The sequence below is a fragment of the Rana temporaria genome, chromosome 4, assembly GCF_905171775.1.
Source record: "Rana temporaria chromosome 4, aRanTem1.1, whole genome shotgun sequence".
NCBI lineage: Eukaryota > Metazoa > Chordata > Amphibia > Anura > Ranidae > Rana > Rana temporaria.
In genome coordinates this window covers 59513603-59526953 of record NC_053492.1, presented here as the reverse complement: position 1 = coordinate 59526953, position 13351 = coordinate 59513603, and the positions used below count along the sequence as shown (strand labels likewise).

At 45.5% G+C, this 13351-nt stretch overlaps 1 protein-coding gene across 1 annotated transcript in view; it reads left to right on the top strand.

Moving 5' to 3' along the window:
• Positions 1-13351, top strand: part of LOC120936240 (24-hydroxycholesterol 7-alpha-hydroxylase) — a 122034-nt gene that overhangs the window by 21064 nt on the left and 87619 nt on the right. The window contains exons 4-5 of the mRNA XM_040348442.1: positions 2315-2464; positions 4621-4714. Coding sequence (XP_040204376.1) covers positions 2315-2464; positions 4621-4714 — 244 coding nt within the window. The remainder of the gene's footprint in view (positions 1-2314; positions 2465-4620; positions 4715-13351) is intronic.

Below are 13351 nucleotides of genomic sequence, written 5' to 3'. Positions count from 1 at the left end.
GATAATTAATTGAAACACCCAAACATGATAGATCAGTGGTTCTCAACCTGGGGGTCGGGACCCCCTCGGGGGTCAAATGATGATTTGCCAGGGGTCACCAAATTCTGGGCTGTTCCTGAAGCCCGCACTGTTCTCCCAGGAAGGGGGATGATAAGAGGGGGAGGAACAAAGAAAAAGGGAGAGAAAGGATAGAGAGCAAGAAAGACAGTTAGAGGGAAAGATGGGGGAAAAAAAACAAGGAATTATGATAGAGAGAGATAAAAGGGAAAGAAAGGAGAACAAAGAGAAAAAGTGGTACATCCTAAAATGTACCATAAGGGGTTTTAATACTGTACGAGTGGAAGGAACTCGGGGAGTGCTAAATTTCCGCGGGTTAGGGGTGCAAATTACTTGTCTTGCCTTGGGTGCTTTCAACCCACGCTATGAAAATAATTTTACTGTTAGGGGTCCCCACAACTTGGGAAATTTTATCAAGGGGTCACGGCACTAGAAGGTTGAGAACCACTGTGATAGATAGATAGATAGATAGATAGATAGATAGATATAGATATGTGTGTGTGTATATATACTATATTGTCAAAAGTATTGGGTCACCTGCCTTTACACTAACTTTAATGACAAGGTCCTTATAGGCATTGATGAGCCAGTTTGGGGTGGAGGAACTTGACTGGCCTGCACAGAGTCCTGACCTTAACCCGAAAAAACACCATTGGGATGAGCCAGGCCTTCTCTGTCCAACATCAGTGCCTGACCTCACAAATGCACGTCTGGAAGAATAGTTAAATATTCCCATAGACACAATCCTAAACCTTGTGGACAGCCTTCCTAGAAGAGTTAAAGCTGTTATGGCTGCAAAGGGGGAGCCAAATAAATATTGAACCCTACGGGCTAAGACTGGGATGCCATTAAAGTTCATGTGCATGTAAAGGTAGGCGTCCCAATACTTTTGGTAATATTCTATATATCTGTTCTAGATATTTTATACATGGACAACTTCTATCCTAATTTTTCATGTTTTGTTGCCTCAGAACCTGGAATTAACATGAATTGTTTGAGGATTTGCATCATTTAATTTACAGAACATGCCCACAACTTTGAAGATTTTTTTTTTATTGTGAAGCAAACAACAAAGAGAACAAAATAACCGAAAAAGTCAATGTGCATAACTATTCACCCCCCTAAAGTCAATACTTTGTAGAGCCACCTTTTGCGGCTATCACAGCTCCAAGTCGCTTTGGATAAGTCAGCAATCTATAAGTCTGACCACAGATTTTCTAGTGGATTGAGGTCTGGACTTTGACTAGGCCATTCCAACACATTTACACGTTTCCCCTAAACCACTCAAGTGTTGCTTTAGCAGTGTGTTTGGGGTCATTGTCCTGGTGGAAGGTGAACCTCCATCCTAGCCTAAAATCACAGGTTTGTGGTACAGGTTTTGCTCAAGAATATCCCTGTATTTAGCACCATCCATCTTTCCCTCAACTCTGACCAGTTTCCCAGTCCCGACTGCTATCATATTAACAGTTTTTTTTCTCTCTCAAATAGCATGTGCATACCACAAATGACACCCCGAAATACATTCTGTTACTCCTCCTGAGTATGGCAATACCACATGTGTGAGACTTTTACACAGCGTGGCCACATACAGAGGCCCAACATTGAAGTAGCACATTAAGGCGTTCTAGGAGCATAAATTACACATCTAATTTCTCAACCACCTATTACACTTTTGAAGGCCCTAGAGCACCAGGACAATGGAAACGCCCACAAAATGACCCAACACATAGCGTGTATAAAGCAAATATGACACCCCAAAATACTACTCCTCTTGAGTATGACGATACCACATGTGTGAGACTTTTACACAGCCTGGCCACATACAAAGACCCAACATCCAAGGAGCAACATCAGGTGTTCTAGGGACATAAATTACACATCTAATTTCCTGACAACCTATCAAGAAGGCAGTGGCCTCCTCACCTTCTGCTTTAACCCCTTTAAGACCGCAGTTGCAAAGAAAATCATTATGGTCACAGCATGTGTATACCCCCAGTTGCTGCCTCTACATCTAAAGCAGGAGTGGTCTGTGTGGTGGGAAAAACAAAGCTCAACTATGGGCTTTTACCACACCTCAACCACTAGTGTGAACTAGTCCTTAATAACCAGTTTGGTGTCCATGTTGTGCTGGTCTGACTTCAGTAGAGTGATTTGCTAGGTGTGGGTACTTTTGTTTCTTTAACTATTTTATTGAATACATCAACAAGAATAAAGACAAACGGTAGAAAACTCAGTTGTGTCTTGTTCTCATTGACAGGCAAGTCATGTACCCCGCCGTGGTGGACAATCTGTTTGGTAAAGGAGTGTGTCCTACTACCAGGAACGCAATAAAGGAATTTGAAGAGCATTTCCGCACATTTGATGAAGGATTTGAGTATGGCTCCCAGCTTCCAGAGTGTTTTTTCAAGTAAGAACGTCTACTGCTATTAGTACAGTGTTAGGGCTCATGCACACTGTATCTCAAAGAAGCAGCTCCTACAGGCTTTTAAGCTTTTTTTAGCTCTCATTTTTTTCTGCTTTAAAAAGCCCCTTCATGTTAGCCAATGTGTCCATGCACACTGTTACTTTTTCAGGAGTTTACAGATGTATGCTTTTACAGACAGAACCCCCCCACCAAACTCATGTTTTTGAGAGGAGCTTTTGAGCAGAAACAATGCCCAGACACGCAAAACACGCAATAAAATACTGAAAAAGTATGTAGCACTACCCCCGAAGGAGCTGCTGGTTTGATTTGGGTGGCATATTACCTCTAATTCTCCGCCGTCTAGGGTACTGGATGAGAGCTGTAAGAAAGTCAATGTCCACACTGTAGGTATCTTTTTCTGTGCTTTATTACCCAACGGGGTAGAAATGGTAAAAGTAGTAGTAGGTGAGAAGATAAAAGAGGTGGTAGGTAATGGATTTAGGCGTATAACTGGGTTTCAGAAACAGTCCTGCTTCCAACGACAACTTTCGTCGCCACTCTAACCAGAGTGGGTATAGTGCATCTGGATAGGCCGCTCTCACCGGACTGGCAGCCAGAATGTCACTCAGAACTTTAGCAGTCTCTGCCACAGACCTTCCCAAAGGTGGAGATATTCTCGGTCCAAAATCCTACTCAACACTGAATTAAGCACCCGGATCTCCCTTGAACAGCTTTAGTAATCTCGGGACTGATAGGCAACTATCGTCCAGCCTCAGAAACGATGTGTCCTTCGATGAAGCAGTAGGCCTCTCCTGAGATACCAGCCTCGTGCTCGGTATTCCCTCAGATAGGTTCTTCATCGTTCAGCTTCCTCCCTTGGGACGGACAGTACAGGACAACTCTACAACCACAGACTCATATGTGTTTCTAACTGTAGGAGGGCGGGGCTGGACGTGTGACGTCATTGATCGCCTTTCCCTATATCAGGGAACAGAAGATCAATGACATTGCCACTGTGAAGAACGGGGAAGGTGTGTTTACACACACCTCTCCCCGTTCTTCAGCTCCTGTGACCGATCGCGGGACTCCTGCGGCGATCAGGTCCGCGGGTCCCGTGGCTGCGGAGCTTCGCACCGGGCACTCGTCCGCGCGACCCACGGCTGGGCACTTAAAGAGGATGTACAGGTACGTGATTGTGCCCATCTGTGCCATTCTGCCGAAGTATATCGGCGTGAAGGGGTCCTTAAGTGGTTAAAGGAGAGTTACACACAAAAAAAAAAAAAAAAATGTAATCCAATTAAAAGTCCTTTTTTTATTATTATTTTTTTTTACCACTACTATTCCTTTATACTGGCTTTTAATATCTTCAAGAGCAACAATTTAGAAATTGAATAATGAAAGGTTTAGCCCTTTGTGAAAGATATAGTGCATTTTATGTACAACTATGTAGAACAGACCACAATGAGAGACAAATGATGAAAGAGGGACAGAGGGACTTTCAGATGGGGGACGGTCCCTTGAAATCCGGGACAATTGGGAGCAATGTACATATACATTCTGGGACCCTGTAGTGAGCTGTGCATTTGTTTTTCACTTGGCCCTTCTCCTCATAACCAAACTTTGCAAAGTGAAAATTTATCAAAAAAAAGATCAAATCTCATATTTACCAAAGACAGCATCTGCTTACCTGAAAAATAAAAACAGCCTATAAGTTTGCACTTTGTTTACCTTGCCTGGTAATATACAATGCCACAATCATCTTTGATAAATAAGGCATGATTAATTCAGTGTTTGATCATGTAGAGCAGTGGTCTCCAAACTGCGGCCCGGGGCTCGGAAGCGGCCTTTTGCTAGATTTTATCCAGCCCTTGGGGCATTATTCCTCCTACTGATACCAACAATGGGGGCATAATTCTTGCCACTGACACCAACAATGGAACACTTTTCCTCCCACTGATAACAATGATGGGAACCCTTCTACCCACAGTCCAGCCCCCCTAATGTCTGAAGGACAGTAAACTGGCCCCTTGTTTAGAAAGTTTGTAGACCCCTGCTGTAGAGTAAATATTTGTCATTGTATCTACTTCACATCAAGCTAGGCATACAGAACAAAATTGGCATAGGCTGTATAATCTGATCTCTCCTACTCTGTCTTTTAGAAACTGGTCTCTGTCCAAACAGTGGCTGCTAAGGATGTTTAAAAACATTTTACCTGAAGTAGAAGACAGTAAACCATCTGAAGATAGTGCAAAGGTAGGCTCCTTATTTTAAACATTTAAAGTGTAGCTATATAGCTGGATTCAGTGTCGTTTACGCCGGCGTATCAGTAGATACGCCGTCGTAACTCTGAATCTACGCCGTCGTAAATTTAAGCGTATTCTGGAAACCAGATATGCTTAAATTAGGCTAAGATACGAGCGGCGTAAGTCTCCTACGCCGTCGTATCTTAGGGTGCATATTTACGCTGGCCGCCGTTGTTTGCGGCGTTGAATATGCAAATGAGCAAGATACGCCGATTCACGAACGTACGTGCGCCCGTCGCAATTAGTTATGCCGTTTACATAAGAGATACGCCGGCGTAAAGATAAAGCTGCTCCCTAGGTGGCGCAGCCCATGCAAGGTATGGACGTCGGAACAGGCCTATCTTTTTACGTCATTTGCGTAAGTCGTACGCGAATAGGGCTGTGCGTAAGTTACGTTCACGTCAGTGAACAGGCAGTGTTCGATGTATCTTAGGCATTCTATCCGACGCATGCACACTGGGATATGTCCACGAACGGCGCATGCGCCGTTCGTTAAAAACGTCAATCACGTCAGGTCACTAGTCATTAACATAAAACATGCCCCCCATTTACGATACGCCGCCGTAACTTTGGAGGCAAGTGCTATGTGAATACAGCACTTGCCTCTCTGACTTACGGCGGCGTAGCGTATATGCGATACGCTACGCCGCCTCAATATTAAGCCAGTCTATCTAAATCTGGCTAATAGTCAACATTTTTTTTTTCGTTCTTAGGGTCATAGTCAGCATTTTTCTTCCTCCAAATAAGGGGAGTCGAGTTAATGCCACAGCTCAATTCTGGTCTCAACTAACCACAGCACTTTCTCCCAATCCTTCTCTGAATCAAAATTGAGGGCCAGATTCTCCAATAATCTGCGGCGGCCTCGCGTAAGCTATTTACACTACGCCGCCGCAACTTACTGGAGCAAGTGCCGTATTCCTCAAGCACTTGCTCCATAGTTTGTGGAGGCGTAGTGTAAAAGGCCCGGCGTAGCCCCGCGTATTTCAAAGGGGGCGGCTTATATTTAAATTAAGTGCACCCCCGTGTCACGTACCTGATGGGAGACTGAGATGACGAGGTCGGCCTCTCTTGTATCTCCCGCCCTGGCACCGCTGGAGATGAAACAGAGGACACCGAGGGACAGGAGGAACACGAGTGCCTGCATATGAAGACTCCGACAGCAGAAGCGGGAGGTGCGAGCCGGGATGAGTAGGAGGCACTCCGCGGGAGCAGCGACACTGGATATCAGATGAGGTGTAGTTCCTGGAAGACTTGTAGCAGGAAGTCGCAGGAGCAAGTCGCAGACACTGGGGGGTTGCCAGGACTCAGCACAGGAAGCAGATGCGGGGTCATACAGAAAGCCGGGTCAAGTGGAAGGCGGGCAGCGAGGTACCAAGCAGCAGGCGGTAGCAGTGTCAGGTGAATAGCCAGGATCAGAAACCGGTAGTCAGGGGATAACAGAGTTCAGGAACGGGGTCAGGGCAAGCCGGGTTCAGCAACAGGAGATCAGCAAGGTAACAGCAAGATTCAGGGTATCAGGGTACAAGCTGAAGACCAGTCAGCACTGCCTGATGGTCAGAGCTCTCTTTTTATAGGCATCAGGAAGGATCTTCCTGTCACATGATGAGCCTATGGCTCCCATTTCATCTACTGGCAAGATTGCCAGTACTTCTTCTATGGCCATTTCTTCTACTGGCAAGATTGCCAGTACTTCTTCTATGGCCATTTCTTCTACTGGAAAGATTGCCAGTACTTCTACTACGGACATTTCCCTGACACTCCGTCCTTTCCTTACACCCCGTTTCGATCGAACTGCGCATGCGCCGGGCTAAAAATAGCCCAGTGCGCATGCTCCAGTTCTCGGCGGAAAACGTCAATGACGCCGACGTGTGCGTCATTGACGTAAAGTCGTATTCAAGAACGACTTAGGAAAACGACGTACCCGGCGGGAAAAGACGACGCGGAACCGACGCCATACTTAACATGGCATACGTGGGACTGGCGTAAGGTTACCCCTCATATAGCAGGGGTAACCTTACGCTTACGCAAACGACGTAAGCGACGGTTACGCGACGCGATTTCGTTCGGGAATCGGCGTATCAGGCTCATTTGCATAAACAAATGAGACCTGAACGTAAACGCCACCTAGCGGCCGGCGGCGAATTACATTTAAGATCCGACAGTGTAAGTGACTTACACATGTCGGATCTTCAGCGTATCTATGCGAAAATGATTCTAGGAATCACTTGCATAGATACGCGGGTCAAAAAAGAGAGATACGACGGAGTTTCCTGAGATACTCCGTCGTAACTCTACTGAGAATATGGCCCTATGACCCTAAGAACACCATCCCTACAGTCAAGCTTGGAGGTGGAAACTTTCTGCTTTGGGGCTGTTTCTCTGCTAAAGGTACAGGCCGACTTTGCCGCATTGAGGGGCCAATGGATGCGGCCATGTATTGTAAAATTTTGGATGAGAACCTTCTTCCCTCAGCCAAAACACAGAAGATGGGTCGTGGATGGGTCTTCCAGCAAGACAATGACCCAAAACATACCGCCAAGGCAACAAAGAAGAAGCACATTAAGGTCATGGAGTGGCCTGACCTTTCTCCAGACCTTAATCCTATAGAAAATTTATGAAGGGAGCTGAAACTTCAAGTTGCCAAGCGACAGCCAAGAAACCTTAAAGTGGATGTAAACTTGATTCATGAAATTTGACCTAAGCACATATATTTGCAGTTTTTTCTTATCTCTCTTCAAAGCCCTAAGTCCCGTGTCTCTTCTGTAAATAGATTAGCAGAGAGCTTGACTTGTCACAGCACAGCTCTGCAAGTCTCTACCTATGTGGAGTGGGTGTGTGCCTTTCCTCCAATCAGCTGTTTTGGCTGTATGCCAAGAATCCACTCTGACAATAAGATATGATGTGTACTTTCTAAAGAATATATAAAGGTGAAGACAGCAGATATACATGTAAAACTTATGTAGGGAGATTTCTTTCATCTCTGTATATCATCTGAGGCTGTTCACTTCACTGGGTATATGTGAGGGTTTACATAAACTTTAAGGATTTAGAGATCTGTAAAGAAGAGTGGACCAGGAACCCCTCCTGAGATGTGTGCAAACCTGGTCACCAACTACAAGAAATGTCTTGCAACTGTGCTTGCCAACAAGTGTTTCTCCATCAAGTACTAAGTCATGTTTTGCTTGGGGATCAAATACTTATTTTACTCACTGAACTGTAACTCAATTTATAACATTTGTATCGTGTTTTTTTTCTGAATTTTTGGTTGATATTCTGTCTCTATCATTTTAAAATACACCTATGATAACAATTATAGACCCTCCATTTCATTGTAAGTGGGTAAACTTACAAAATCTGCAGGGGATCAAATAATTATTTTTCCTGCTGTAGATTACAGGCTTTAGCAGCTTTTTTTTATTTTGTGTGCCAGCAATATGGAGAGACGTGTTCACAAAGCAGTCAGGAATTATGTCTGTTTTGTATGTCAGTTCTTTTTACATTTGTGAGCAGACAATTTCGAATAAACAAATATCCTATTCAAATATATTGGTCAGTTTCCGATCACCTTTGTAATTAAAAAGCACAATTGTAGGCCGTGAAGACACTACTATCAAAAGTCTTATCAACAAATTATATATTTTATTGGTGGAACTACCTTGAACTACTATGTTATCTCCTTCAGTACAAAGTACTGTAATTTTTTTTTTGAAGAATCAACAACAAGTGGAACACAATCATGAAGTGGAACGAAATTTATTGGATATTTCAAACTTTTTTAACAAATAAAAAACTGAAAAATTGGGCGTGCAAAATTATTCAGCCCCCTTAAGTTAATACTTTGTAGCGCCACCTTTTGCTGCGATTACAGCTGTAAGTCGCTTGGGGTATGTCTCTATCAGTTTTGCACATCGAGAGACTGAAATGTTTGCCCATTGCTCCTTCCAAAACCGCTCGAGCTCAGTGAGGTTGGATGGAGAGCGTTTGTGAACAGCAGTTTTCAGTTCTTTCCACAGATTCTCGATTGGATTCAGGTCTGGACTTTGACTTGGCCATTCTAACACCTGGTCATGTTTATTTGTGAACCATTCCATTGTAGATTTTGCTTTATGTTTTGGATCATTGTCTTGTTGGAAGACAAATCTCCGTCCCAGTCTCAGGTCTTTTGCAGACTCCATCAGGTTTTCTTCCAGAATGGTCCTGTATTTGGCTCCATCCATCTTCCCATCATTTTTAACCATCTTCCCTATCCCTGCTGAAGAAAAGCAGGCCCAAACCATGATGCTGCCACCACCATGTTTCACAGTGGGGATGGTGTGTTCAGGGTGATGAGCTGTGTTGCTTTTACGCCAAACATAACGTTTTGCATTGTTGCCAAAAAGTTCGATTTGGTTTCATCTGACCAGAGCACCTTCTTCCACATGTTTGGTGTGTCTCCCAGGTGGCTTGTGGCAAACTTTTAAACAACACTTTTTATGGATATCTTTAAGAAATGGCTTTCTTCTTGCCACTCTTCCATAAAGGCCAGATTTGTGCAGTATACGACTGATTGTTGTCCTATGGACAGAGTCTCCCACCTCAGCTGTAGATCTCTGCAGTTCATCCAGAGTGATCATGGGCCTCTTGGCTGCATCTCTGATCAGTCTTCTCCTTGTATGAGCTGAAAGTTTAGAGGGACGGCCAGGTCTTGGTAGATTTGCAGTGGTCTGATACTCCTTCCATTACAATATTATCGCTTGCACAGTGCTCATTGGGATGTTTAAAGCTTGGGAAATCTTTTTGTATCCAAATCCGGCTTTAAACTTCTCCACAACAGTATCTCGGACCTGACTGGTGTGTTCCTTGTTCTTCATAATGCTCTCTGCGCTTTAAACGGACCTCTGAGACTATCACAGTGCAGGTGCATTTATACAGAGACTTGATTACACACAGGTGGATTCTATTTATCATCATTTGTCATTTAGGTCAACATTGGATCATTCAGAGATCCTCACTGAACTTCTGGAGAGAGTTTGCTGCACGGAAAGTAAAGGGGCTGAATAATTTTGCACGCCCAATTTTTCAGTTTTTTATTTGTTAAAGTTTGAAATATCCAATAAATTTTGTTCGACTTCATGATTGTGTCCCACTTGTTGTTGATTCTTCAAAAAAAAATACAGTTTTATATCTTTATGTTTGAAGCCTGAAATGTGGCAAAAGGTCGCAAAGTTCAAAGGGGCCGAATACTTTCCCAAGGCACTGTGTGTATGTGTGTGTATGTATATGTGTATATATATATATAATATATATATATAATAGACATGGGCGCCGTCAATAAATTTGTTTAGTTTCGTTCCGTTCCGTTTCGTATTAGCCGTTAATTCGTATTTCGTAATTCGTGTCCGAAATTCAATTTGGATTCGTACGAAATACGAATTTTTGGTAGATTCGTTACATTTTCGTAAAATTCCAAACATTCGTCATGATGAATTTAAAAAGCAAACCCAGGAAGTCAGCAGTGCTGCTGACTTTCTGGGTTTGCTTTTTAAATTCATCATAATGAATGTTCGTAATTGTTACGAAAAGTTAACGAACTTAACAAGAATTTGTATTCAATCCAAATTGTCACACAGGGAGATGTGTTTCATCTCTGTATATCATCTGAGGCTGTTCACTTCACTGGGTATATGTGAGGGTTTACATCATAATGAGCACAGCAAGGAGTACAGCCCCAGGAGGAAGTCAGCACAGGGGTGGTGGCCCCAGGAGGTAATTTCGTATTTCATAAAAATTCGGGAAGCATAGCAATTCGGATTTCGGATGCTTCCGAATGTACGAATTTTCAGAAATTTGCACAAAAGGAATCGCACATGTCGAATATATAATACACATATATATATGCCACCAGTTGCCCCGCCCAACCCCTACCCTGCCCTGCCCCTAATCCTGCCCCTAAACACGCCCTCATATATTATCTCATGAAATTACACTTATATGTTCTATGCAGAATTAAGTTATAAAAATTAACAACAACTTTATCCATACCCAAAAATGCAGCCTGCATGTGTCCGCCAATGCAGCCCGTGTCTGCCAATGCAGCCCGTGTCCGCCAGTGCAGCCCGTGTCCGCCAGTGCAGCCCGTGTCCACCAATGCAGCCCGTGTCCGCCAGTGCAGCCTGTGTCCGCCAGTGCAGCTTGTGTCCGCCAGTGCAGCCCGTGTCCGCCAGTGCAGCCCGTGTCCGCCAGTGCAGCCCATGTCCGCCAGTGCAGCCCGTGTCCGCCAGTGCAGCCCGTGTCCGCCAGTGCAGCCCATGTCCGCCAGTGCAGCCCGTGTCCGCCAGTGCAGCCCGTGTCCGCCAGTGCAGCTTGTGTCCGCCAGTGCAGCCTGTGTCCGCCAGTGCAGCCTGTGTCCGCCAGTGCAGCCTGTGTCCGCCAGTGCAGCCTGTGTCCGCCAGTGCAGCCTGTGTCCGCCAGTGCAGCCTGTGTCCGCCAGTGCAGCCTGTGTCCGCCAGTGCAGCCTGTGTCCGCCAGTGCAGCCTGTGTCCCGGTTCTCAGTGCAGCATGTGTCCCCAGTTCAGCATGTGTCCCCAGTTTCAGCCTGTGTCCCCCCCCCCCCAGTTTCAGCCTGTGTCCCCCCCCCCCAGTTTCAGCCTGTGTCCCCCCCCCCCCCCAGTTTCAGCCTGTGTTCCCCCCCCAGTTTCAGCCTGTGTTCCCCCCCCCCCCAGTTTCAGCCTATGTTCCCCCCCCCCCAGTTTCAGCCTATGTTCCCCCCCCCCCCAGTTTCAGCCTGTGTCCCCCCCCCCCCCCCCAGTTTCAGCCTGTTTTTCCCCCCCCAGTTTCAGCCTGTGTCCCCCCCCCCCCAGTTTCAGCCTGTGTCGTCGTCCCCAGTTTCAGCCTGTGTCCCCCCCCCCAGTTTCAGCCTGTGTCCCCCCCCCCCCAGTTTCAGCCTGTGTTCCAGCGATCGTAGGGGATGAGAGGGGAGAGCCGCCAACCGCCGCCTGGCTAATTAGAGCACTGGGGAACATAACAGCTTTCATTACAATAGCTGTGTGTTTCCCCGGCGTGCGGCGCCATATACAGCCCCTCCCCCTTGTCCGGGGAACTTTGATAGACAGATCACCGTCCCAGGATTGTGAAAGCTGTTATGTTCCCCAGCGCACTAATCAGCCAGGCAGCGGCGACAGCGGCTCTCCTCTCTCTTCCCCCTACGATCGCTTGGACAAAGGCAATACAACCCGGCCCGATGGCGGTGCTCGCCCCCCCCCCCCCCCGCTCCCAGGCAGCCCAGACTCCCCCCCCCCCCCCCCCCCTCAAAATCCACTCGCAAAATGCGAGCAGGCGAGTGGATTTTTTGAGGGCTGCTATAAATAATAACATGTTATTCGATTTTTACTCCAGGAGTATATAATGAGTTTGGAAATTCTAGAGAAATCCTTAAATAATGCATTCAAATTTAATTAAACCCATTAGATTTTAGTCGACTAAATGAAAATTGGAATTGATTTAATTCTAATTTTATTTTCGTTTTAGTTTTTGTCACTGCAAACATGCAGCTAAAGAAAACTGATGAAAATATTTTCGTCAATGAAATTAACCATGGTCTCTTGTGGAGGATAGCTAGATTTGCTAAGATTATGTCTGACATCCATTGGACCTTCTTCTACACTGCAGCTAGACCAAGCTCCAGCTTTAACACCTAGCCTTGTTAGTTGACTTTAAAGAATGGCCAGAGCTTCAACCATGGGCCTCACCAACAGGTTCTATTTGACTTCCATTGTTTCTACAATGTTCTGGATTTCTACAGTGTGTTGGACTGTACCTGTCTATACCATCTGTCTAAAATCTCCATTTATCAGCCATTGCTTGCTTACTTGTCTGAAACTAGGGAGTAGATCCACGTACCTGGGCGCATTAATACGCTGGGCGCAGCGTATCTAAGATATTCTACGCCGCCGCAACTTTTTTTTTTTTCGAATCCACAAAGAATTTGCGCCGTAAGTTACGGCAGCGTAGTGTATCTCTGGCGGCGTAAGGCTGCGGAATTCAAATGGATGTAATGGGGGCGTGTTTTATGTTAATACGTTGTGACCCGACGTAAACAACGTTTTTTTTAACTGCGCATGCGCCCTCCGTGGGGGTTTCCCAGTGCGCATGCTCGAAATTAAACCGGAACCAGCCAATGCTTACGACGGTGACGTCATTCTACGCAAATTCCTATTCGCGAACGACTTACGCAAACAACGCAAAAAATTCAAAATTGTACACGGAACGACGGCCATACTTAACAATGCGTCCGCCTCATCAACAGCAGCTTTAACTATACGCCGTAAAAAGCCGAACGAAAACGACGTAAAAAAAAATGCGCCGGCCGGACGTACGTTCGTGGATCGCCGTAAATAGCTAATTTACATACTCGACGCGGAAATCGATGGAAACGCCACCTAGCGGCCGGCGAAATATTGCATCTAAGATCCGACGGCGTACTAAGACGTACGCCTGTCGGATCGATCCCAGATCCCGTCGTATCTTGTTTTGTGGATACAAAACAAAGATACGATGTGGGAAATTTTAAATTACGCCGGCGTATCAATAGATACGCCGGCGTAATCCT